Genomic DNA, 26,418 nt, shown 5'->3' with positions numbered 1-26,418 from the left:
TACGCATCATCATTAATAGCTCTTTATTTAAACATCTCAAGGGTTCCCAACCTCATTTAAAATAAAAAAAGACCCCAACCCCATTTAGAAATAAAAACTGAATAAAAGCACGTAAAGGCCCCGTAATTAGTATCCCAGTTCACAACAGAGAACTTACTCTGAAAAGTTATATTCACCTTTTATTACAAAGGCACAGAAGTCATCTGAGGTCCAGATAACAACCCCACTGCACATCCTCTCCACACTGCCCATGTGCAACTCAACACTGCTAGGAAGCCAAGGGACGTCCCCAAGACTTTATAAGGAGCTATAAATTCTTCCTATAAATAACTTAAGAGACTGGACCTTAAGACCAATATAGGTCTAAGAAAAGGGACCAGACATTCTACAGGGGCAACTTTCTTGAGAGGAGGATGGCTTAAAGGTGAAAGCCTGTCACCATGACAGACAAGCGACTAGGAGGGGAGCTAAAAGACACTTTCTCACGAGCTCCACCCAGAAGCAGTACCAATCCTCCCAGACTGCTCCATCGATCTTTCCATCAGTTTTCAGTTTTAAAAAATATATACTTTACAGCTCAGAAGACATTCTTAATTTAGTTTGTCACCAAGGGCCAACGGAGACCGGCCCTTGATGATATACGCATCATCATTATTAGCTTATCGTGGTGGATCGTGCGCTGTGGGGTGTCCTCATCGGGGTGGATCGGGTGCTGTGGGGTCACAGCCAGGGGTGGCATCCGGAAGGCCTGCCTCCTCTGCTCTCAACTCCTCACCCAGCCCATCCTCCGGCAGTTCAGTGGTGGCTGTGCTGTCTTCAGTGAGAGCAACCCCCTCTTTCTTCTTTTCTCCAGACACCTCCAGCCCCATCATCCTGAGGTAATGGAGTCGTTCATTCTTGGGCACGAAAGTTCGAATGGAGGCCTTTCCCCGCCAGCCACACAGCACAATGGGGCACTGCAGGGCATCTGGATTCCTACAGAAGAAGACAGCTGCATGTTACATCAGCTGTGTTCATAACTGCATCCAAAGAGACATTAGCATGCACACTACACCCTCAAGGTGCTGGAAGGACATTGTGTCTGGTACTATGGCAGGTCTTCTTGAAGAAGGATCTGGAGATCACTTCCTCCTCCTCATCCTGAAGCAGCTCACCTAAGCAGGCAATGGGATGGCCCCACCTCTGCAGGCTGCATGCTAGCTCTGTGCTGGAGATCTACCCCCCCCCCCCGCCCCGCCTTGAACACACTCCCCCAGGGGCAGCACACTGTGGTGAGGAAGAGGCCTCTCCCCTGGAGCCCTCCTGCCCACCTCATGGTGGAGTCAGTGAACAAGCTTTGGGCCTCAGGCTGAGTGACTCAGGAGTGGCAGAACCCAGCCAGGGACCATGGTGCATGTTCTTTCCCACTCCAAGCTTCACGTGACGTGGTCTCTGGTGAGCACATCATGACCTGAGCCCCATGGCACACTGCACAGTTCTGTTGTGTTACCACCTCCCCAGGCCTGCTAGTCCCACCTCGCAGTCCCCACTCTTGCCACTGGGCACCTTGCCCCCTCCCTCCTTGACCCAGACAACTGCCCCCCAGCCAGGGTTGTAGGCATCCACGGGGTAGGCTCCCAAAGGCCATGTTTAAACACAGGCTGAGGAGGGGATGCAGAGGGCTGACTGAATTTTTAAAACAAATAGGTGAGGAGAAGGACCCAAACAGGAAGCGGGGAACCACTAAAAAGAGTAAGAACCACATCAACCCCTTCCCATTTTTCCTGGTATAAAGCACAGACAGTAAGTTGACAAAAATCAAGAAAAATGCAAAAAATTCCCAACCCCCCATCTTCTTAACCACAAAAACAAGCAAACAAACAAAACCTAATAATTTCTGAAGCTGTTATTTACCTGTGTGGAAACTAGTATTTATGTGTGGAAAGTGTATCGGCATCTTAGAATACCCCAATGTTTTCCAATCAGAGCCAGATGTCACTGCTATTTTTTTAAAAAAACATTTCTGGGTCTTGATTCAAACTTTAAGAAAACTGCCTCATTCAAAATATGCTGGTGGGCCGTGCTCTGTTTCCCCGGCTTGCCTACGAGCACACCTAACAGTCCTCCTTTTTACATCTTCTCCCAAGCCCACAAAACCCTTCCCATTACACACAGCAGACCACTAGCTGCCCACATCAGCGCTGCACTCCTCTGCCCCTTCCCCAACTGTCCGTAGCACCCATCCACCCAGTGCCACCAGGCTATCACAGACCACCTTTGGCAAATTGCAGGGACACCCGATGTGACTCTGGCACCTACATGTCCTCACTTGTGGCTTTGCTCCTGCCTCCCTGAGCACTCCCATCTTCACTGACTACTCTCCTAAAAACCCAGCTCCTCTAAAGCCTAAGTTATCTCACCAAGTGCCAGGACTCGGAAGAGAGCTGTACGCTCATGAGACCTGGCCTTCTTTCCCCTTGATTCTAAAACCTCTACCCAGGAGCCTGCCCTAAAGTCCATTTCCATGTCCATTCAAGCACCTCAAAATGAGTGTTAAGTGCACCCCTTGTTCCCAGTCCTGGAGACGACACATGCTCAGCTGTGATCTCCACGTGCTCCTGCCCTTTCACTGCCCACACTCTACCCACCTCACATCCGGCAGGGCCACCTGCAGTACTCCTGGCATCTAATCCCCAGTCACCTGCCTCTGCCACCCAGCTCATCTGTTTTTCACCCACTCTACAGTCTCCCCTTCTACTCCTAACTCCCACATCAAGACCTCCTTTTCCCCACAGAGCACACACCAGACAGCAGTCAGTCTGACACCTGGGAACACAAGGCACCTCAGATCCTGCAAGGGCTCAAGGTCTTGGCTGTATATCCATCCTCTCTCCCTCCCTCCTTGTGGCTGAGCCCCAACCACACAGCTCTCCAGTCTGCTCCTGCCTCACATCTGGGCTTTAAAGGTTTCTCCTTGCCCAACTCACAGAAAACTACACGATGGCCCTACACAGCCACTCCCCAAATCAACTCAGCCCTGGGCCCCACCGTATTCCTTCTCTTGGAAGTGGTCCTCTATTTTACAAAGAAGCAGTGTTAGAGGTGAGGCTGAGATGCTACCACTTAGGAAGAAGCCACCTAACTCTTCACCCCGTTTCCTCATCTGGCAGCTGCCGCCGATACTAGGACCTATGCCTCCAGGGATCCCTGTGAGGCTCCAGGGTGAGCAGGTACAAGCACTGGACAACCTAGAAGTGAGCAACAGCAGGGCTCAGCCTGTCTTAACCAGCCTTGGAACCACGCCTGAGTGTGATGGGGACCACACCCAGCTGAACCAACAACCTGACCTCACACTCCAGTTTTCCACATAAGTCAGAAGTCAAATCAATTCCTAATGCCTGGAAAGTGTTACATATTTTGTTCTCCACAAACATGAACATATCACACCTGCCTCCCAGCCGACTATCCTACAAAGAAGTATCCTCATGGTAATCTACAAAGACAGTATTTCAGTTCTGAGGTTTTCATAGTCTTACCTTCGGTGTAACATTCTTAAAAGGCTTTCAAGGGCCCCGAGGTTCCCACCACCCCTCAAGGTTTCCCTCGCCCGAGAGAACGCAGCACAACCAATGGCAATGGGGTGCGCTGACTTACGCAGAATCCGGCTCATACTTCAGCACGACACTTCCTTTTGCTGGAAGAGAAAGAGACCTAAGTTTGCCAAGTGCCTGAGTCAGTGGACACAACTGATTGTGCTTCTACATTATGCTGTTTTGAGGAAATAGCAAATAATCCTCTCTTGACTAAGAATCTAGATGGAGTGGATGGGGCTGGGGCTCAGTGGTAGCGCACTTGCCTGGCATGTGTGAGGCACTGGGTTTGATTCTCAGCACCACATAAAAAATAAAGGTCTATCAACAATCAAAAAAAAAAAAGAATCTAAATGGGATCCTATGTGCATGTATAATTACATGGCCAATGTAATTCTAATTCATGTCCAACCAGAAGAATGAGAAGTTATACTCCATATAGTATAATGTCAAAATGCATTCTACTATCATGTATGACTAATTAAAGCAAAATATTTATCATCTTTAAAAAAAGGAATCTGGGTGGAGAAGCCCTTCTGAATATATACAGCTGCGCTGAGAACACAGCAAGGACAAGGGGACAGAGGCCCAAGGAAAACAGAATTAGAAGACCTTGCCAAAATTATTTTTATGCCTTGGAGAAAATGCCCCAAGAAGGACCTGAAGTGGAAGTTTATGAAATATAAAAGGAAAATGTAACCAAAAACCTATCCTGGTGGGTTAGCAGAGCAATGGCCTGCTGGCCAGATGGCAGTATTTTGCTTTAACAAGGTTGGCAAAGATACCAGGTGAACTAGATACCCCATTAGCTGGTCCTATGTGCCTTACAACACAGGTGAACTCGAGTACCAGAGCCTGTCCCCCTGGCTACCTGCTGATGAGTGCTGGTTGGTGGCATGGCCCAGGACTCCTGCGCTCAGCAAGCTACCCCGAGGGCTTGCTCAAGAGGCCAGCCCCCAATGCCCACAGACTCCTGTGGGTTCTGGGCTGTACCAGGGGCTTGACCAGGGATAGGTAAACAGAACAGCACTCCTAAAGATGCCTTTGATCTTTAACATTTGGAGATGCCAGATTTCTCCAGAGCCCTGCGGAGACTGACATAGTCAGTAGAGAGTACTGCGATGCACAGCCCCCCAGTCTATGCTGATGATGGGTTCTAGGACCCCAGCAGAGACCAGAATGCCAGGACACTAAGGCCTCCATACAAAATAGCTCATAGTCTGCACAGAAACCACACACATCCTCCTACATCCTTTAAGCGAGCTCCAAATTACCTAGAACTCTTAACTGCTAAGTCAAAACTTTTGTTTTGATACCAGGGATTGAACCCAGAGGCATTTAACCACTGAGTCACATTCCCAGTCTTTTTTTAATGTTTTACTTAGAGGCAGGGTCTTGCTAAGTTGCTTAGGGCCTTGCTAAGTTTCTAAGGCTGGCTTTGAACTCGTGATCTTCACATATGACAAGTGAAAAGGTTTTGTATATCCATAACTGGATAAATCTGAGGATATAAGGCAGATATGGAGGCGTAGTCTGAAATATGTGGTTGAGAAATATGCCAAAAAAGAAGGAACACCTGTATATATATATATATATATTTTTTCATTCTTATAGAGACAACCCAAGTTGTGCCTCTATGTCATCCAAATCACTTACTCAGGTCCTTGGCTTGACTGTATGTCTCATTGCTGAGTTTTCTAAAAAATGGATTTTCTTGAGTCAACAATGTCTTCACATCTTCCATTGATATCGTAATAATTCTTGAATTAATAAATGGATACAATGTATATATTCCCTGTGGGAAGAAAGATCACCATGATGCAATCCATGACATCATCACCTGCTCACAGACCTGTGTGTGGCGTGCCCCACAGGAGGAAGCCCAAGCCCACCTGTACAAAGTCCCCTAGAGGAGCTTGACAACCGCCAAGGTCCAACAACAGGTGGTAAGCACAAGTCATTCAGACCCTGTTACCTGGCCAGAGCCCAACCTCATCCCCAAATGCTTTGCCTAGAATTACCTCCTGTGCCAACCGGAAGGCACAATCAAATTCTTCACCACTGTTATTTCGACACCAGACTTTTATCCCTGTGTTAATAACCTGTAAGAAAAAAATATATATTCATGAAACACACAAACAAAAATCAGGATAATCAAAACATTCCCTTCTACTATGAGGTGGTGAGCTGTATGTGAGCAGCTCCAGGGAGGGGAACGGGCCTCGCCACAATGGGTTTTCAAGAACCCACCAACAGCTGCAAATGGCCTGTGTCACTGGCTCATGACAAATGATTAGAGATTAAAACTGGATATTTTGGAAACGCAAGAATAGGTCAGCATGCATTCTGATGGCCATTAAAGCAAGGAACTGTCACAGCATGTAGTCTTTGACAACCTAGCAGAACCACCTGGAGAGGAGCGTGCACAAGGCAGATCAGGTCTTAACACTGCTATAAAAAATGTGTGACCTGTGAGACTCAAAAGCAGGAAAGTAAATGACAAAAGGTCTACAAATGGCCAATATAAGGAAAATGTACAACAGGACAAAGTACAAGGGCCCGCCTGAGCACAGCCAGAGCTTCCATGCCCTTACCCTCCCACCCAGAGGACCAGCTCCAGGAGGATACAGTAGGGATCCAGACTTGTGCCTGCCACCAGCTCAGAAATCACAGGCCAAGTGCCAAGATCTTGCACACCCTGAATCACAGTCACAAGCCTGCGCAGTTTTACCTTCATCCTCTCGCTGTTGTTCAGCAGCACATTCCTCAGCTCCTTAGAGACCATGTAGAGTTGCCTTTTCTTCCCTTCTGTAGTTCGAGTTAGCAAATTCATTCTTGGGAATGACGGATCCAAAGCATAAAATTTCCTTTAACAAAATAAAATTGTTACATCTTACTCTCCCCAACAGCGTTCAGCTTCCACAACTGCAGTGTGGGTTAAGAGCATCCAAGCTCTGCTCCGGACTTCTGCTAAACTTATCTACCTTCACCTAGAACTGCCGGGCAGTACTTGAGGCACAAGGTCAGGGTCCTAAATTAACAAGGGTAGCTTCTCTCCTTCAAGTGCTACTCCAGTGACAGGGACATGAGACACCTGCACTACATAGGAGCCTCTCAAGAGATTTTTACAGATATGCAAAGGACCAGTTTTCCAAAAGGCAGTGGAGTGACCATCTAGTAAATGCTGCTGTACAGAGTGCACACGTGAGCAGGGGTGCATGTATCACATGAGCAAAAGAAGAATTAAACAGGCTGAATTAATCCTTACTCAATAGGTGGAAACAATGGGTCATCTTCAGGAATGAACACAAATGGATCCTCTTTAAATCCAAATAACTTCATTTTCTTTGACGGAGGAGGACTAAGAAGAAAATAAGGATGAGATAAATGAATGGGTACCCCGCACAGTAACCAAAAGCACATGGTTCCTTAGCTGAAGGCTGAAGGCAGAGGCAGAAGGCTTCTAGCTGCCCGATGGATCCCAGCAATCATGGTGCATGCCCACTAAACTAAGGCCTCTGTGTGCAATGTTCTTACACCCCACCTGTACAAAGTCCCCACAGGAAAGGCCCTGGGCCCAACAACTCCTTAGAAGACTGTAAAGGCACCAGATGATCAGGATCAAAGAATAACTCACCCACACACGCCATCTTTCTTATTTTCATTATTCTCTAAATTCTCGGGTGTTGTTATCTCTGAGTCACCAGTTCCAGTGACCAGCTGACTTTCTGGCTCTAAGGCATCCACAGGTTTCCCCTCTGTGGGAGTTGCAGTGCTCAACTGTGTGGCTTCTCTGGTCTCTAGATATTTGCCCTGTACCTGTTGTAGGGAATAAATGTGTTTTTATATAAAGATATGTAAACTTCTCACTGCTTCAAGAAAATAAAAGTTGTCAAGTTCACAAAATCAATCTGCTATAATTTTCCATAGCACTGTTAAAAAAAAAAAGTTTTTCTAAAGTAGAGCTTTTGACCTGTCTGCTGTTATAAATGGAATTCAGAGGCAATATGCCCTCAGGGTTTAAGCTGGTCTCCTAAGGAGCACACACTTCCTGATCCTCGGTAGGGCCCGCCAGGCCCGAAGTACCAGTTCCTTCTCAATTATAAATGCTTCCTATGCATCAGCTCATGCAAGGCACAGTGAAGTACAGGATGAGTCAAACACAATTCCTGAACTACTAGGCAGGCGCAAAAAGATAAGCACATAAAGAAGGGAAGCAAGAGAGAGAGAGAGAGGTGAAGAGCTTCCAGGGCATCTGGAATTAGGTAGAGCACACACCTTAGAGTCCAAGAGACACCTGACAAGAAGCACATTGCCGATTTAGGGCAATAGTATAATTTAAATTTGGTTGGGTATCAACAAAACGTTTCACTTATACTAAACTCTTCTAGGGCCTGGGCATAGCTCAATGGGAGAGCACTTGCCTAGCAGGCACAAGGCCCTGGTTCAATCCTCAGCACTCAGGGAAAAAAAAAAAAATTTAAAAAATATGTATCCTTTTGATGCTTGTGAAGTAAGTTTACAAATTAGGATACTTTTAGGCAGACGAGTTTTATTTCCCCAGGGTCACAAAGCTATTAAGCAGAGGAGCCAACACTCGACTCAGGCCTGAGTCCAAGCTTTTAAAACAGCTCGGCACTGCCTCTCAGAGCACCTTCCATTTCAGCATGAAAAGCATGAAACCAACCCCGTGCCCTGGACAGAGCTGTCTGTCAAATCTTGAAAAGTGCCTTCTGTCTCTTGGCCCATCTCAGATGGCCTGTTCTCCACAGTGCTTCCTCTGTTCCACAACCTTTCACTGCCTTAGAAATACAGATAGCTGGTATGAATTCCAGGAGGTGACTCCAAATAGATTCTAAGACCCCACCTCATCACCAGACAGCACACACTATGCTTGCCAGCAAAACTACTGTTGAATTGAGTAAGGAACAGATGAAATGGCAGAAATGGAAAAGTAGTGTTAACATTTACCTGAGCCAGTAAATGTTTTAAAAAGCAAGACAGTAATCATGTCAGGCTAAATAAAGTCAAAGTCAAAACCCAAGTATGTGACAAAGACATGAAGGCAGCCCTTAATGCAAGTAAATCTAAACCATGAACTTGAGCAGGCTTCGAGCCTCAGCTGGGAAGTTTGAAAGCCACTAGCCAGTTGAGAATATACTGACCACGTAAAATATACTAGTGCAAGTCACATGAATCGTTACAACTAAAACATGCTACCAGGGCTGGCACGTAACTCAGTGGTAGAGCATGTGCTTAGCATGAGTCCTGGGTTTAATCCTATCAACAAACAAGCAAATAACAAATTATGTGTTATTGTTAAAACATAGTATGGAAGAATGAAAAGTTTTCTCAATAATAATTTCCTATACTGGTTACTCAAAATTAACATTTTAAATATACTGGGACAAATAAAATACATTAGTAAAATTAACTTTGACTTTTTAAAATGTGGCTATTAGAAAATAGATTACACATGTGGCTGGTGCATTTCTATTAGAAGCACAGCTCTAAGCATGCAGGGGCTCTACCTTGGAAATGGGAGCTGGGACACCCCAGCATTAAGATCCCAGACGAGGCTGAATCATAAAAGGTGCCCTGGAACATGTGCCCAGGAATATGGGGGCCCCTAGAGAAAAAACTTCCTGTTTCTCCAAAGGCTAAGCATTGTCTGTCCTAATTTTCAAGCATGGGTCTTAAAGAAACACTCATTTTTACCCTGATTCCAAGGCCATATTCTATACATGGAAAGCTGACTTATGAGATAACTTGTAAAACAAAGATAGGAACAGCACATGTCAAATGGCACCACGGGTGGAGATGAGGGGGGTCGCCTTCTAACCCCACCTGCCTCCCAGCCTCCTTGTTAAGGGTACCAGAAGGCAATGAGGATTCTTACAAACAGGCGAGGCTGTGTCTCCAGGGCGGGATGAAGCCTCCACAACTCCTCACAGTCAGTGAGACGCCTTGTGGTGAAACAAGTGCCACAAACAGGCAGTGGGCTGGGGTGCTAGAGCAGAACCCAGAGGCTTCAGGTTTGGGACCATAAGGCAGCCTTCATGTTTTGTCTTTTCAACTGTTATTAAATACCTCCATTTAGGATGTAGAAGCAATGTGTTCCCCCCAAATAGCCTTTTCCACTATCTATCTCCAGGGAGAAACATCTGCTTTTTGGAAAACTCAAAATTGAAATGAATTCTCCTGTGCAGGTTCAGACCCTCTTAACTCCAATGCCCCTGCCTCCCCCTAACCTCCCCTTTGCCTCTACACTTCTGGCACTGGACTCCTATTACTTTTTGTCCTAAATGTACAAAAAGATCAAATGTCCTATCATGCTTTTTGGAAAAAAGCCCTTACCTTTGGTTGACGTTTATTCCATGGCATGGAAGATTTTTTCACTAATACTGCCACAAAGAACCCTCCAGTATTTTGATGATGTGGTAATATTCTAAGGCTAAAAAACATAGAAAATTCGAGTTTTATGATTGATTCAAAATTTGTTCTCTTTAGTATTAAAATAAAGATGATATAACAGAAAATTCATGTCTTAACTGCAAACACTCACAGCTCATCCTCGTAATGGCCAAAATGCAATCTTTAAGAGCACAGGAAGTTTCCAAGGGAAAACTTAACACTGCAGCTCAATCAATGCCACTATTTATAAATGCTCCATACCACAGCCAAGAGACACTAGGAACACCTCGCTAGCTGGAAAGTTCCTATGTGAGGATGGCCACACTTAGCCAGGCCTCACAGCAATATCACCGGCTTGCCTCCAACCCTCCTGCCAACCTCACGGCTCTCCAGGAGAGCACACCCCCTCTTCTCCAAGACCTGGAGCCCACACACCTACCACCGCTCCAAGTGCATCGCCTCTAACTTCTCCGGTTCCTTTGGTGGGAACATGGTAGGTCGAATCTGGGTATGCCTGCTATGGGGAACATCGGCCCAATCCGCAAACCACTGCCCATCCCTGGTCATAACCTGCAAGAGAGGGCAGCTTTCTAGACTAAAAGCACAACCAATGCTAAGAAAACCACAGGTGCAGGGAAAATGCCCCCCCACCTCACCCCGCCAAGAGCAACTCAGTCTGTCCAAAGACTGGACGTTTGCAAAGTCAGAAACAAAACCACCACCACAAAAGAACCATTTTCCACATAGGTTTCTTTTTATTTTTAAAACAAGCCTGACTGTTTCTGACCTAAGACTGTAAAGTGAAATTATTTCACATTGAAAACAAAGCCTGAATTCCAGACCATCAAATAAAAGCAAAGCTGTACTTATGGAGATGATGACAAAGGTTTCTGTACAATAAATAAAGGCAAGAAAACTTTTCCACTGCCAGAGAAAGAAACACAGATAATACCATTTGTCATTAAGTGATTAACTGATACCAAACCACATAACAAGATGTAGGATTCTTCACATTACCCAAACATGGTCCTTGTAGCAGGATTACCTTCCACTGTGTAACGCCTGGCATCCACTTCAGCCCTGGCAATTCAGCAGACACATCAGCGAGTTCAAGAGCACCTTCACAGAAAGAAAAAAGTTTCCAAAAATGCAAGGCACATTATGCCCAGTGACAGAAGCCAGACACAAAAGATCATATGCCATTATGACTCCATTTATAGGTAATGTCCAGGAAAAGAAAATTCACTGACAAAGTAGATTAGCAGCAGCTATGGGCTGAGGTGGAGCAGGGAATGCATGTTAATGAGCATAAGGAACCTTTTGTGATAGCAAAGATGATCTAAAACTGGTGAGGAGTACTCAACTTGGTAAGCTTGCTGAAAATCATTTAACTGAACACTTAAAACAGATGCATACAGCTCAACAAAGTTGTGTATATGAAAGCAAGGCTAACCCCTCTGAGCAGCAACCAGTACCCAAAGCAGCTAAAATTCATAATTCCCTCTTCTTATAGCTACACACCAGTCAGATGACTGGGGTCTTCATGCTGTTATATCTAAAACACACCCCAGAGCCAAAGAGAAACTCTTAAAAATGAACTGTGGAAAAATTTTTAAACAGTTTTAGATCAAAATAAATTTTCTAAAATTGCCAGTCAGGACACAGTCACCCCAATGTTAAAAATAAAGGGACAACTGTGAACACACACTCTGGCATTAAGTGTTTATAATAGTGACATTACAAGAATCTGTAATGTGGGCCCTTTTGGGAAACGATTTAAACCAGTTAGTAGGCACAGATCACCAGTGTAGATTTTCCAGCTTCACAGAAGAGAAAAACCCAATAAAGTAAAAGAATTCCCAAGGTGGACGTGTGTCAATGAGAAATGTTATGTAAGTACCTTACTGACCTTCGTCATTTCTGAACATTCTTCTGTTAAAGTTTAAAACACTCAATAATCACACAGGCACTAAAAAACCGCTTTCCTGAACTGAACCCTGTCCTGAGGCCCCGTGATGGACCTCAGGGTGACCTCCAGCCAGCAAGAAGGTTAGGAGCTGCCAACACTGACCCACTATTTGTAGTCTACATAGTACTGGCTGCCTTCTTCCAGCAAAAGCTTTGAGCACTGTCGGCTGGGGAACAGACACCTCCAGTCAGGACACCAGTGACCACTAAGATTGAAGCTCTGCTCTCAGAGGAAGCCCTGTCTCTGTGCAGCGCCTCTGGCAGAGGATTAAGGCAAAGCACCCGAGTGTGGACTGAAAACAACCACACGCAACAATTACCATCAGACAGGTGCATGTGGGAAACTCATCTTCCCAATAAGAAACACCTATAGAACAGGACACTCAAGTGACCAACAGCAAGCTGCAACAAATCTGTTCAGACCTTTGCTAACAAGAAAAACTCGGACTACATATCAGGTAAGTAAAAAAAATCACAGTATAAAATTTAATATACATAATCCAAACTCTTCAACACAGTAAAGATTAGAAGAAAATATTGCAAAAATCAATCAATTACTCTAAAAATTCACACACAAACACATATCTGCCCCACCCCTTAAGAAACTCTCCAAACATAAAATGAACTGGGCCAACAGCACTGACTGCTCTCTGAAAAGTCCTCCAAGGAGGCATCCCTGCCCCACCACAATATCTGCCCCAGGACCCTGGAGAGCTAATGATTCTTAAATGTGGATGAAGGCACACACCCCTGGGTTTGCAGAAGAATGAAGCTGTGCCACAGAGAGAGACCTGTGGGAAGAGCCAAAACTGAAACTCTACTTTCAGAGAACACTCTCTCACCTGGGCTGCTCCTGCAAAGGCTGGCGCATTGGAAATGGATGATGTCAGAGCATGTGGTGCTCAGGTGAGAACCTGCCCCTCTAATAAAACAGCAGCTATGGAGCAGGCAGGTTGGTCCTGAGAGGGGACGATCTTATAAGACATGCGGACAGGAGTGCAACAACAAGTACTGCATGAATGTCACCACTGGGAGTGAAGCAGACTCGCTGCTGCAAGAGCTTTCTTCTCCTGTAATCAGGGGTCCTGGCTGTTGGTCTTAGCCATGAGCTTAAAGCAGAAAAAGGAATAACCGTAATGACCCGAAGTACTCAGGCAACAAGAGACTTTGCAGAAAACACCAAATAGTAAGAATCTACAAAAAATTTTACATCAAGAAGCACAGGATGGGGACACGACCACCCATTCCAAGTTGAGAAAACGTTCACAAAGAAACCAGAGAAAGTCATTTTACACGAAGGCACCAGCAAAAGAAGCATTTGAGAACCCTCGCACAAAGAAACTAGCCCTCAGGTTTAAGGGGCAAACAGCAGCTAAGCACGCCACCAGGGAAAGCACGGTCCATCCTTTTCTTTCTCAGAGATCTGGGAACAGACCACGGCAAGGGACATGTGAGAGTTTGTGTTATCAAACAACCTAGACTCTCATTTTTCCAAGAGTCCTGGCTAAAGCAGGTGTAAATCCAAGCAGGTTAAGACTTCTGACACTTGACCTAAAATGCTTAGAAGTCTGATTCTATAATAGTGAAACTACTAATTATATTCCCCCCAATCCTTTTCACATACCTTCTGAAGCAAAGTACTACCCCAAACATGGTGTGACCATGCAAAAATCATGGTTCGGAAATCTTTTCCCAAGGACAATATATAAAAAAACAAAATAAACACGCCATATTAAATCCTAGTCTAAAGTGCACAACCAGACCAGCCACAGATGAGATGAACCCAACCAAATGAAAGCCAAGTAGTGGACGCTGCCTTAGAAACACACGCTTTGTCACTTATAGTTCCACTTGCTTCATACCTGGGAGTGTAGGAAACTGTTAGCTTTCTATTCTGAAAACATGACAAGTTTGAATCTTCTTACTATTTGGTATTAAGAAAATATGATGGGGAAAGTGAATGCAAAATGATGTCATTCTATAGAAAATAATATGGAGGGGTCCTCAGGAAAAATATCACCATCCAGCTGCAGACCTAAAAGAACTGAAGCCAGGGTCTCTAAGAGGTATTTATATACCATGTTCACAACATCCAAAAGGTGGAAGAAATCCAAGTATCCACCTGCAGACAAACAGGTAAACAAAATATGGTCTGTATACAAATTACTACTTGGCTTTAAAAAGGAATGAAGTTCTGACTACAACACAGATGAGCACTGGGTGCTCTGTTAGGTACAGAAGTCAGCTACAGAAAGACAAACATATGACTCTATTTCTATGAGGTAGCCAGAGCAGAAAAACTGCCACAGACAGAAATCAGAATGGTGGCTGCTAGGGTGAGAGAGGGGCCATGCTAACGGGCCCAGAGTTGGCTTTGCAAGATGAAGAATTCTAGAGATAATGGTGGATATGGCCGCACAATAACGTGCACTTACAAATGGTGAATATGACAAACTTTATGTTCTGTGTATGTCACCACAATAAAATTTTTTTAAAAATAAATCAGTTTGGTTAGGATCTAACAATTTTCCAATTTACACAAAAATGAGAAAAGCTGCTTGTTTTGAAGTCCCATATTTCACAACATATGACAAATTCATTAAGGAAGTGTTTTAACTGAAACACGTCACTTTAGGAGTCATGGTTATAGGTTACAGATATAAACAAATGCCCAGGAAGAGATCTACAGAACATAAACCGTAGTAAAAAAACCTCAATTACGTACCTTCACTTTTCTCCAACAGAGAGGCTATGACTGCTTCATCCTCGATGGGGTTCAGCGAGCATGTTGAGTACACCATCCTCCCACCCTCTGCCAGCTGCTCAGCTCCTCGGGTGGCAATCCGTAGCTGTAAGCTAAAGGTTGACATCAGGTCACCATAAGACTGAATATACCCACAGGGCACAGATATTGTAAGCACACATTTATTATGTCAGTTATAGATTTTTATGACATAGTTATAATTTTAAAAAGGGGCTGGGGGTGAAGCTCAAGTGTACAGCACTTGCCTAGCATGCATGAGGCCCTGGGTTCCATCTGCAGCATCACAAAAAAAATTAAAAAAAAAGAAAAGAAACCAAAAAGCAAACAATCCTCCCCTCCAAATAAAGAACTTTTTAAGTTTATCAGTATAAACTTACATGTGCTGTTTTTGTTGGTCAAAAAAAAAAAGGGGGGCACCTATTTATGTTTTTTCTATTTTATTAACCTTTCCTACCATGTCAGTAAGCAAAGACAAAGCTAATACTGGAATTGAAAATAACAGGTGAATTTCACTATTAAAAAGCCTCCACATTTGAAGAAATATGTGCTTTTTCAATGTAGAAACTGTCCTTTCATTGACTCTTATCCAAATACTTGCTTCCATTTCACACACACACAAAATGCCAATAAGTATTTGGTAGAGAAACAAAACTACCTATTAAAGTCATTTGTGGTGAATTTTCATTAGATCATCCACAGTTCTGTTTAAAAATGTGTGATTTTTCATGTTAAAAGTACAATCTAAGCTGTTTAAAACAGGTATTTAAAAATCCCTATGTAGAACACCGAGTTATCATTTCAGTTTGAAATTAACTTTTTACTTAAGATTTTTTCCAAGTTAAGTATTTTTCTATTTCTAAAATGTCACAACATTAAGCAAACTAATAATTCAACATGAAAAAACAAAACAGAGAAAAAAGATGGGAAGACCACGAAGATGGAAAATGTCATTCAAGGAAAAACGCATGTTTGAAATGTTCTGGAAAAATGTTATAAAAATGTTCTTTAATACACGTGTATCTGAAATACACACAACTTTCAGCTAACCTTGAAAAGTTTTAAATAAGCCCAACTTCTGACACATAAGCAAACTCTCAAGAGGCAGCATCAAATCTCACTTGCCAAAGCTGAACTCTGTACTCAAGTCCTGGGTGCTCAGCCACATCATTTCACATGTCACTGAGGGCAACTAGGTACCAGCTTACTAACCCATGCAGCTGCAAGCTGTTTAAGGTGGTCCACTTCTTCCAAACATCAATGTTTTTCCTCATAGTGCCATCTCCGCTGGAAAGAAGATATTTAAGAGCTTGATACTGCACAGATTAATCAATGACTGAAGTGTAATGGCATGTATACTCAAGATGGTTAACACAACAGGCATTACTACGAAAACCAATTAGAAAACAATCTCCGTTCTTATCAGCACAACCAACTTTCCATGTCTGTTTTAGGGACACTCTAAAAGCATTATACTTCAATTTTTAATCCAAAAAGGAAGTAACAGACTAGAACAAGAAACCTCATTCAACTCCTAGAGCAATTCCCTTGCTTCCATCTGGGAGAAATACAGGTTGGATAACCCTTAAATGAAAAGCTTAGAACCAGAAGTATTCGGGATTTGTTTGGACTTTTAAATATGGGCTTTCTGCCCTCTTAATAACATACCTACCTACAAGGGACATCACACAGAACCCGGTCATAGAAGAGAACCTCTTTCCTTCCATCCACATCTATGGTGAGTCTAGGTATGCTGGATGCGTCATGGTTGACCACCATGATGCAGGGACTGCTCAACCTTTTGGCTTGATGAACAAGCAGATAGCAGCGTTTGTTGTCCACATCATTAGCAATCACAAATCCCTCTGCGAACATAAAATTGCAGTTGTCAGGTGAGATACAGCAGAAGTTGAATTATTCACCGAAACACACTGTTGGCAAGCGAGAGGCAGCGATGTGTCAACCTAAGACCTGAGGTCAAGACTTTCTAACAGCATTTAAGGGGTCCGAAAAAAGAAGCCAAGTGGTTCTGCATGGATTTTATGGACCCATGAAATTTCAAACTCTCAAGATTAATTTGTTCAAAAATTATTCTCTTTGTACCAATTACTATGCCAACAATGTCTTTTCTGTGATAAGCAACTATTAATTACAAAGGAAGATGAGGAGAGAAGTAAAGGAACCACCCATCAGGGGTTAAAATATTGCACAGGGCTTTGATAGATGGACGAATGGGCTCCTGGAGTAGGGTATTAACATTTGAATGCATAAACTGTCCTGAGGCACTCAACTGGTCAACCAAGCTAAGAAACACTGCCTGGAAGTTTATTGCAAGCTGCCTCCGCTCATATCTGATTCCTCTCATGCCTCCAGCAAAAGGACAAATATGCTCAATAACATTTATCATCAGGATCATTGTTTAAAATATGAAATGCAAAACATCAATAATACAAAGAGGAGAAACTGCTCCTACCAGTACAACCAAGGCTCTTTATGACTGATTTGGAGAAAACAAAATCAGTGAAGTAAATAAGACTTCTTAACAAAAAACCTCTGAACAATATAAGAAGGCTTAAGAAAACACCATATATATGCAGTAAACCAAACTGGAGCAGTTGTCTCAAAAGGACGGAGCCAGAGACTAAGGTGGCTTAACAAGCTCTATGGAAAGTATTCTGTCTTGTGCTTCTTTAAAGAACCCTGGTAAAGGGGTACTAGCGCTACTCTGATACCAGCTTCCACTTCTCGAGCATTCCTCAGTCTTACAGTACTCCTGCAAGGTGAGCCCTGACATTCAGTTTCAAATGTGATGTCTAAAACTGCCACACAACTTGCCAATAAAAAGTGGAGTATCTGTACCTAGAGAGCCTGGCAGCAGCTCTGACCACACCTCACAGCCACCCACATGACGTGAGTCAACAGACAACGGGGGAATGGTACCACTGAAATTTCAAACGACATAGGCCTAACCAAAGACACTATTGCTCTTAAAGAAAACTCATACAATCCAAAAAAAAAAGAACCCTCCAAATCATGAATGTGTGGGATTGCGAACTCTTGAGGACACTGTTCAAAAATGCTCAGCTCCACCTTCGCTTAATAGAAAACTCATCTGTGTGTCCGAAAGATTTCAAGGCCCAGCAAGCAGGCAATGCTAGGTCTCTTCCTCAGCTATGAACTAAGATAGCTCCTACCCCTTCTAAACAAGCCCAGGGAGTACCTGGAAAGGGAACACTCATGTCAGCATGCAGCATTTCAATCAACTGCGTGGTCTTTGATCCAGGTGCTGCACACATATCTAAGATCTGTTGAAAAGCAAGAAAATTATGGTTGATTTCAAAAAAATCAAATATTTTACATTAAATTTAAAACAAATTTCGTTATTCTAGTATTTTGATTTGTAATTCAAGAATACACTTTTTTAATGGAATGAATCTACAGCATATCCTATGTTACTTATAGAAATCCCATAATAGCTAATGCCTGACTACCATCCCCCCACCAATTCCAGACAGGAACAGAATGGCACCAGAAACCAACGAAAGCAATTAATTAAAGATGAACAGCAAGAATCACTAGAGCACAATGCTACAGTAGAGAACACCCTAGACTCAAACCTCAGCCCAATCACTTGTCTCTGTAACCCTGGGCCAGACTACTTGGTTTCTTCCTCCTTTCTTTGCTTCATCTGGGAAAACAGATAGTGACGGCATCTTCCTTCACAGGATTGTGTGGGTGATAAAAGGAATTAATTTATACCAAGAGTACTGGACAATGTTTGGCATATGAGCTCACTGTGATTTTCAATGTGACTTGACTAATCAAGATCACTGAAGATAATCTGTATAGTAAATAAAGGGGTACTAGTGCTACTCTGATACTAGCTTCTACTTCTCGAGCATTCCTCAGTCTTACAGTACTTACTAAATTTTTAAAAGGGGGAAAACAGTTATCTGACTTGTGCAAATTAAATAGGACTTAAAAGTATAAAAAACCTAAAATACATGCCATTCTCTATCCAAAGTGGAAGAAAAAATAAGATTACATATTTTCAACAAAACAAACAGGTATGACAACGCGATGAGCTACTGGCCCCATCTGTTCAGGTACATACCTTATGATGTGGCTGAACATTAAGCAGCAGCGGTGGGATCATGCTGACGGCTTCCTGTCGGCTGATGTTTCCCTTGAGGGAGAAAAATCAGCAACCATGATAAAAATGGCAAGAGTTTCAACACTGGGCATTGTATCAAATGCAACAGGAAAAGATCATGCAATTTTACACAGAAAAGAAATTACACCATTACACAGGATATTAAATGAGAACAGATTTTTATACTTGTAGATAAGTTGCTACTGATGGCTAATTAAGAATGAATATTAGAAATTCAGGTGTAATACTAAATTTTATTACAGCCCAACTCCTCTTCTTCAGAAAGCACAAGGGGGTTGGCTGAGCAGCTCTCAAAGGTGGACCTGCTATGCAATACTGCAAGCACCGACTTTGCACAGGACAGAACATTCTGTCAGGCAAGTCTTCCTTCTTGACTAAAGTCTAACCTCTATTTTTTGATCCTGCTATTTTCAGTAACCATCCATGTCAATTTTCTATTCCTCACAACTGCCTTTCAAAGTCACTGCTCTCCTCTTCATTCTTTGGACAACTGATATCCAAAACTCCTCACTAACTGCAGTCCTCACACCTTCTCAAGGGGGCATGTGACAGGTGGATGATGTTCAGATACAGTCCTGCTGCTTGTAGGTCAGCACTGCCTCCACCACAGACGAACAGCCTGGAAGCTCTGCCAGCTGCAGGCGGCGCCTGCTGCACACGACTCCTGCCTCTGTGCCTGGACTGCAGGCCAACAGCCACCACTCACCTTCCACCCAGGAATCCATCAGTCAGAGCCTACTCTTAGCTTGTACCCGCAGCTTTCACCTCCTGGTTTATGACCAGCAGTGAGTCTGTGGAGACTCTCTGAATCTTGATTTACTCACTGACACACTGATGCCAAGCTTTTGGGTTACTCTGGAGTTCTGATAAGTCTGCCTTCTGTTTCTATCCAAGTTTTCAAATAAAGCATTAAGTAGAATGGGGACATCAGGCCCTTGACTACAGACATCCAGCACTTAGTCACCTGAATCACAAACACCCTGAAGAGGTTCTGCAGCCAGCTCTGAGTATCCTAGAGGGTACCAATGTTTATTTTGAGAGCTCTCATCACACTGGCTCCTGATCAGAACACTCAACAGGATCCTTACCAGTTGCCACGCTGACTTCCCATCTCCTCCACCTCCCAGAGCTGCCAAAACCTGGCAGTTCAGAACTTACCCCATGTAACACAGTGATCCCGACAAAGCTTCTGCTCTATTCACCTGTTCAGTGCACACCTGAACAGTGTACAACTGTTTCATAACAGTTTTGCTAATCCTTACTGGATTTACCCTCTAGATTAAAAGCTGATGAAGGGGGCTGGGGATGTGGCTCAAGCGGTAGTGCGCTCGCCTGGCATGCGTGCGGCCCGGGTTCGATCCTCAGCACCACATACAAACAAAGATGTTGTGCCAGCCAAAAACTAAAAAAAATAAATATTTAAAAAATTCTCTCTCTCTCTTAAAAAAAAAAAAAAAAAAAGCTGATGAAGGTGTATGTAGCAGCACTTAGTCTTCGTTAATATTCAGGAAGGAATACCCGGGAGGAAAAGCCAGGCAAACGTAAGTCCAGTTTAACAGTGTACAGAAAGGTCACATTAGTAGAAAATGGCTAAGAATCAAGTAGAAGTAAGAACTGAACGAGGTGACTGGCATCCCAATTGTTTAAGGCTTCAGGGAAGAGACTTGGAAAGCACAATATTTCCATAAGCTCATAGTGAAAAAGAAAGAAACATAACCTGGTGATGCACGCACGCTGACCTGGTCAAAAAGAAGTAGACTGGAAAAGAGGAAACCTGGGCCCTGACTTTACATGTGAAACTAAGAAATTTCAAACCAATAAAAAGGAAATAGCAAAGTTTATGCCAACTATACGGGTACTCATTTAACTACTGCATGAGGGAAAACTATTCTATTGGGGGAAGTTGATTCTTAAGAAAATCAGTCATTAAGTGAACTGAGTTGAAGGAAATGTGCAGCAGCAAAAAAACTGAGAAGAACATCTCTTGAGAACCAAAGATATACCCAGGTGTTTATACTTTCTGGCAAAGGTATAGGAGCTCTGTGTGGGAAGAGACAATAGAGATGATTAACACTGAGATCAAGTCTTACTTTTTAACAAAAAACAGGTTTTTTTAAAAAAAATCCTTTGTCACACATTTGTCAGATGTGATGGTACACACGTGTAATCCCAGGAATTTGAGAGGCTGAGGCAAAAGGATCACTAGTTCAAAGCCAGCCTCAGCAACTTCGCAAGACCCTGTTTCAAAATTAAAAACATAAAAAGGGCTGGGGATGTGGCTGAGTGTTTACGCATCCCTGGATTCAATTCCTGGTACAAAAAATAAAATAAACCCTATACTCTACTAATATGGCCCCCAAAACCTATTATTTTACGTCTACAACAGGAAAGTAGAAGGTGCTGGGAGTGGATTAAGCAGTGGTCTCATACGTGATACTACCTTTGTCCAAGTTGTACAAATCCACAAGAGGAGGCAATAGATCAAAATGACACCTTTGACTCACATCCTTACTAAATTTCATAATCAACAAAATCCACGTTAGGGGAAAGGTCAGAAACCAAAGCTGGGCACACACTTATGGGTGTCCTTACAGTGCGCACTATCTACCCATGGCTCCCAGTGACAAGCACAATACAAATCTGACCATGATACATTTCTGCACTGAATGCTTTAAGGAAACCAACAATCCAGAGAGACCTACTTACAGATTCGGTTTCGCTAACCAGGAACTGATGAAACCTTTCCAACTGTGGAGATTTTCTCAAGATTTTCCGACTTAAATTTGTGTGCCAGGCAAGTTCTTCAGGATACCTGAATGAAAAGAAAGTAAACAGCTGTGGACTACACACTGACGTGCTTTCCTGACAACCGCTTTCTTCTACAGACCACAGGCCAAAGGACGCTCCCCGTTGGTTTTACTTGCTCATTCACATCCATCTGCTCTCTCAAATGCACTTGGGAACACTCACTAATGTCACTGGGCATGAGGAGTGTTTAAGGAGACCACAGCCCTGTAAGAAAGTGGTGCAGTGTGGGTGGTGTGAGAAACATGTGTATGTTACTATAAAATTACAATGATAAAGACGAACTCATGGAGCCTTTTCCATTCCTGCTCCTCATAGTTGTGAGTTAACGACAGTAAGGAGGTTGGCAGGAAGAAGGCAAAAGGAGGATGAATTTCCTAAAGGAGTACAGGTAACAACAGAATTAAGACACAATACAACAGGTCTGGTCTGACAGACTGCTGAATGTTTGACATACGTTAAGCTTTTTTTTTTTTTTTTTGCAGTATGGAGAATTAAATACAGGGCTTTGTCTATGCTAGGTAAATTCTCTACCTCTGAGCTACATCCCCAGCCCTGATTAGGTCTTTTTAAAAATATGATTTTCTTTTCAATTTTTTAAAAATTTGTTTTAGTCAGTTATACATGACAGTAGAAGGCATTTATGTACTTTGACGTATCGTACATAGATGGGATATAATTTCTCACTTTTCTGAGTGTACATGTTGTAGAATCATATTGGTCATGAAGTCACATATACACATAAAGTAAATAACATAATGCTTCATTCTACTATCATTCCTACCCACACATTCCCTTCCCTCCCCTCATTTCCCTCCATCTAATCTAAGGTAATGCTATTCTTCTCTAGTGTCCCCCACATTATTGTAAATTAGCATCCGCATATTAGAGAAAACATTTGGCCTTTGGTTTTGTGGGACTGGCTTATTTCGCTTAGCATGATATTTTCCAACTCCAACCATTTACTGGTAAATACCATAATTTCACTCTTCTTTACAGCTAAGTAATATTCCATTAAGTATATATACCACATTTTCTTTATCCATTCATCTATTGAGGAACACCTAGACTGGTTCCATAGCCTAGCTATTATGAATTGATTTTTATTATTTAGAAAACAAAATTATGTGCTAAAATGTTTAATATACCAAAAACCATTTTTTTCACCAACCCCCGCAACAAGGCATTAATTTAAATTCCTAGATTCACTGTAAATCACACCGATCTAAGAATAAAGCATCTCCTGCCAATTCTGTGAATATATCTGTACTTTCTATAAATAATGACATCACTGATAAGAAAAGATATGCTTTTTAAATTTGACCTGCACCTAGCCCCTAATCTACAACTACCCAAAGAGTATGCTGTGACACAGTAAGTACCACACTCAATCTAATATCAAGCCATTAACAACATGTCATGTGGCAATAAATCTCACTGTGGCTCTAAGTCTGAGGTGTAATAATAATGTGCTCAATTTCACAATGCAGGGTCACAATGGTTCTGTACATCAAACTGCAGTCAGAGCAGCAACCAAAAAAATGAAAACGAAACATCTGGCAAACATAAATACATGTGACTAATTTGAAACTGATAAGTTGAGAGAAACAAACTTAGGCCTTAAAATTCAAAACACCGTTTGGGAGACAGAATGACTCTCACTCAACTACAGACAAGCACAGTGCCTTTCTTGGAGGCATCGGAACTGCCTTTTCCTATAAATGATGTTCATTCAACAAAGTGAGAAAGGGGCTGTTGAATGTCAAAAGAGCTGAAAAAAACAAGTTTGTGGCTTGCAGAGAACAATAAAAAACAGCAAAACTTATTTACAACCCATGGTTTCTCAGTTTGTTGGAACCTGCAGCAGAAAATGACCACAATGATTGGCCCCGAGAACACACCCGTCCCTATGGAGGCAAGCTTAACCAACCTAACTGCCAAGATAAGACAAAAATGCTGTTATCTTCAAAACCTCCTCTACCCCATCCCTGCACTCCTAGACAGAGGCTTAAGGAACAAATGTTTTCAGTTGATTCTATGAAGTGGCAAATCCATGCACAACTAAAAACGCCAGTCTCCATTTGAAGAAATGCATAAGAGTCATTACCATCAATCACATTTTCAAATCAAGGGAAGAGAAATCTTCAAGAGGAGAAAAACTGGATACCATGAAGGCCACCTTACTAAGCAAAGCCATAACCACGGCAGCTGAAAAACATCTTTGTTTTCCACTGACATTAGTGACCACCAACAGCAGTCCAAAAATCTGAGTCATCTACCTGCACTATACTCTTCAATTTTTAACTGAAAATCTGACTAAAATTTGTAACAAAAATAAAAAACATTGATTTTTGTATTGCAGAAATGTACTCTATGATGGTGATATTTCATTTTGATCTTGGCTGCACATATGTTTTAGTATGTGACCATTCCACATTCATTCAAAACGTATGTGCTATGCATATCTGTGTTACCAACACTGAAAATCCAAATGGCTAGAGAAAGAAAAGCAAGCAAAGCTAAACTCCATGACTAATGAAACCTGACGCCAGTATATGATTACTAAAGCCAGGCACAGTGGTACTTGCCAGTAATCCCAATAACTCGGGAGGAGGATCTAAAGTTTGAGGCCAGCCTCAACAATTTAGCAAGGGACCTAAGCAACTTAGTGAGACCCTGAGACTCAAAATAAAAAAAAATTAGAGGGCATGGGATGTGGCTCAATGGCAAAGTGCCTCCTCTGGGTTCAATCCCCAATACCAAACACCACCACCACCACCCCATTTCAATACTCAAAAGTCTCAAAAGTTGCCAGAAAACACTTGTTAAATTCATCCTCATGCAGCAATTACTTAAAATGTTTGTGGTTTTCTTGGTGGGAATTCTCAATATCTCAAACTCAACCTTAAATACAGAACAATCACAATCTGCTTTGACAACTTTTATAAGTTAACCCAGGGCTGGGCATCTCCAGATTGTTCAAGTATCCCAGACATTTCACAAGACAGGCTGTGCTGTGGGAACAGGGGATCCCCTTCACACAACTGAAACCAGAACAGGTAACCTAGAGACCCCCGCCCCGCCCCCCGCAAGTACAGAAGGCGCTGCACTGGCACTGGGAGAAAAAGTGCTGCAGACCAGCTCTGCAGGTAAAGTCTGGGCTGGGGCGCGACATGATCCACCACTTCTGTCAGACTGAGTCTGTCTTTTTTCTGAATGAATGTGGTGTAGCCACTTTGCAATAATTCTGAGGTGAGAAAACAAAGGCTGTAAATGGAAACAAGAGTGGTAACGTCAATGAAGAAAAGATACTGGACCTACTAAAACAAACGAAGTGAAGTTAGTGACCGAAACAGAAAACTGCAAGTCATTTGTGAACACGTGCATACCAATGTTCTGTGGTGAGAAGCGCTCTTTGAGGATGTCCACAAAGTCACTTTTCATGATAACAGCAAACGCACTGCCGAGAGATACATTCAGGGGACAAAAATTAAAATCTCAAAGAATTATCCAACATGACTAAACCTTGTGGTACTTACCAACTTAGTGGCTGTGGAACTTCAACTTTCTGACCATCCACCTCCAGGTCTTCCAATTCCTTGAAATACTTGTTCTTCAAGCAATGGAGAATTTCTTTTGCATGGCTATTAAAAAACAAGCAAGCTTCATACACTGCAGTCTTTAATACTTCATGTGTTTTAAAACTGAAGCCAACTGCATGGAGAGAAGATGTTCCTCAGCCATTGCCTTTACACCACATTCCTTAAAAATTTATGAACAATATTTATGAATCACTAAATGCCTTCCTTGCATTTATTACTTGCGGCTCATTTTTACTTGCATCTCATCTTAGAAAGCTCTTAACTACAGTGATTGGAAATAAACACCTAGCTATATCAGGCAAATTCAATGTCATATATTCTCTTGTTGCAAAGGCAGGATCCTCAGCTCACCAATTCCTCACCAAACCTTTCCCTCTGGCCACCAAATGCAATGCCTCCTTGACCTATACCTATTTCACTGACCCCTGAGCCCCTGGTCAATATTTCCTGCATGCAAACGGCCGGAAAGAGGCAGCTCTGCGGCGCTCCAACATTCCCCGGAGGAACCCCTGGGCCTGGACCTGCCGGCAGCCCTACCTCTTGTAGCCAGTAATTCTCAAAGTGGCCGGAAGAGGTTCCCGGAGTGCGCCCATGAACTGGTCCCACTCGCCCTCGGGCACGATCTTGAGCTCCTGGTAGTAGTGCTCGAACAGCTTGTTCTCCTTGACGATCTCGGGGTACCCGCCTTCCCAGCCCTGGGGAGCAAACGGGAGTCTAAGCAGGGCGCAAGGAGCCTCCCCTCGCCGGCGCCCGCGGGCCCGGGGGTCGGGAGGACCGGGCGGCGCCCGGCCCGCCGCGCCCGGCTCCTACCGCCTCGCTGCGCTTCCCGCCGCCCTCGGCGCCGTCCTCCACGCCCTCCGGCCGCTGCTGCTGCTGGAGCCGCCGACCCCGCGCCCGCCGCCCCATGGCCCACGCGGCCGCGCACGCTGCGCGCAGACACCGGCCCGCCAGGCCGTGACGCTCAGGACTTCCGGCCTGTGCCCAAGGCCCCCGTGAGGGTGGGCCTGGTCCTTTCAGGGGTCATCAAGAAATGTGCCCAAAGCGCCACAACCCGTCCTCCCGGAAAACGAGCGCGAGAGAAACGCAGCACGCCGCAGGGAAGAGAGGCTCTTGAGAGGAGCTCCA

The 26,418-nt window shown here is 43.4% G+C and overlaps 1 protein-coding gene across 1 annotated transcript; it reads right to left on the bottom strand.

The window, feature by feature from the left end:
- Nsun2 (NOP2/Sun RNA methyltransferase 2) lies at positions 1-26,289 on the bottom strand. The gene is made up of 19 exons (XM_027943893.2): positions 26,104-26,289; positions 25,831-25,988; positions 25,231-25,335; positions 21,593-21,698; positions 18,827-18,898; positions 17,933-18,017; positions 16,385-16,577; positions 15,925-15,999; positions 14,677-14,807; positions 11,029-11,102; positions 10,423-10,553; positions 9,927-10,023; positions 7,207-7,388; positions 6,838-6,930; positions 6,301-6,436; positions 5,591-5,671; positions 5,226-5,364; positions 3,634-3,673; positions 1-975 (listed from the first exon to the last, which is right to left on the bottom strand). Exons 1-19 carry the CDS (start codon positions 26,197-26,199, stop codon positions 693-695), a joined length of 2,277 nt encoding a protein of 758 aa, XP_027799694.2. The 5' UTR covers positions 26,200-26,289; the 3' UTR covers positions 1-692.
- Positions 26,290-26,418: the final 129 nt, after the last annotated feature.

The sequence above is a fragment of the Marmota flaviventris genome, chromosome 5 (genome assembly GCF_047511675.1).
Source record: "Marmota flaviventris isolate mMarFla1 chromosome 5, mMarFla1.hap1, whole genome shotgun sequence".
Classification (NCBI taxonomy): Eukaryota; Metazoa; Chordata; class Mammalia; order Rodentia; family Sciuridae; genus Marmota; species Marmota flaviventris.
The sequence above is the reverse complement of the archived record's forward strand: the minus strand, read 5'-3'. Positions and strand labels throughout refer to the sequence as shown.

What these genes read in the sequence shown, in the direction of transcription:
- Nsun2 (XM_027943893.2), bottom strand. Translation starts at nt 26,199, where the DNA reads ATGGGGCGGCGGGCGCGGGGTCGGCGGCTCCAGCAGCAGCAGCGGCCG. An exon ending in TCTGTTGGAGAAAAGTGAAG is followed by an intron (nt 11,103 to 14,676) that starts GTACGTAATTGA and finishes CTTTCTGTGAAG; the next exon opens with GTGCTCTTGAACTCGCTGAT. An exon ending in GGAATAAACGTCAACCAAAG is followed by an intron (nt 7,389 to 9,926) that starts GTAAGGGCTTTT and finishes TCCCTACAACAG; the next exon opens with GTACAGGGCAAATATCTAGA.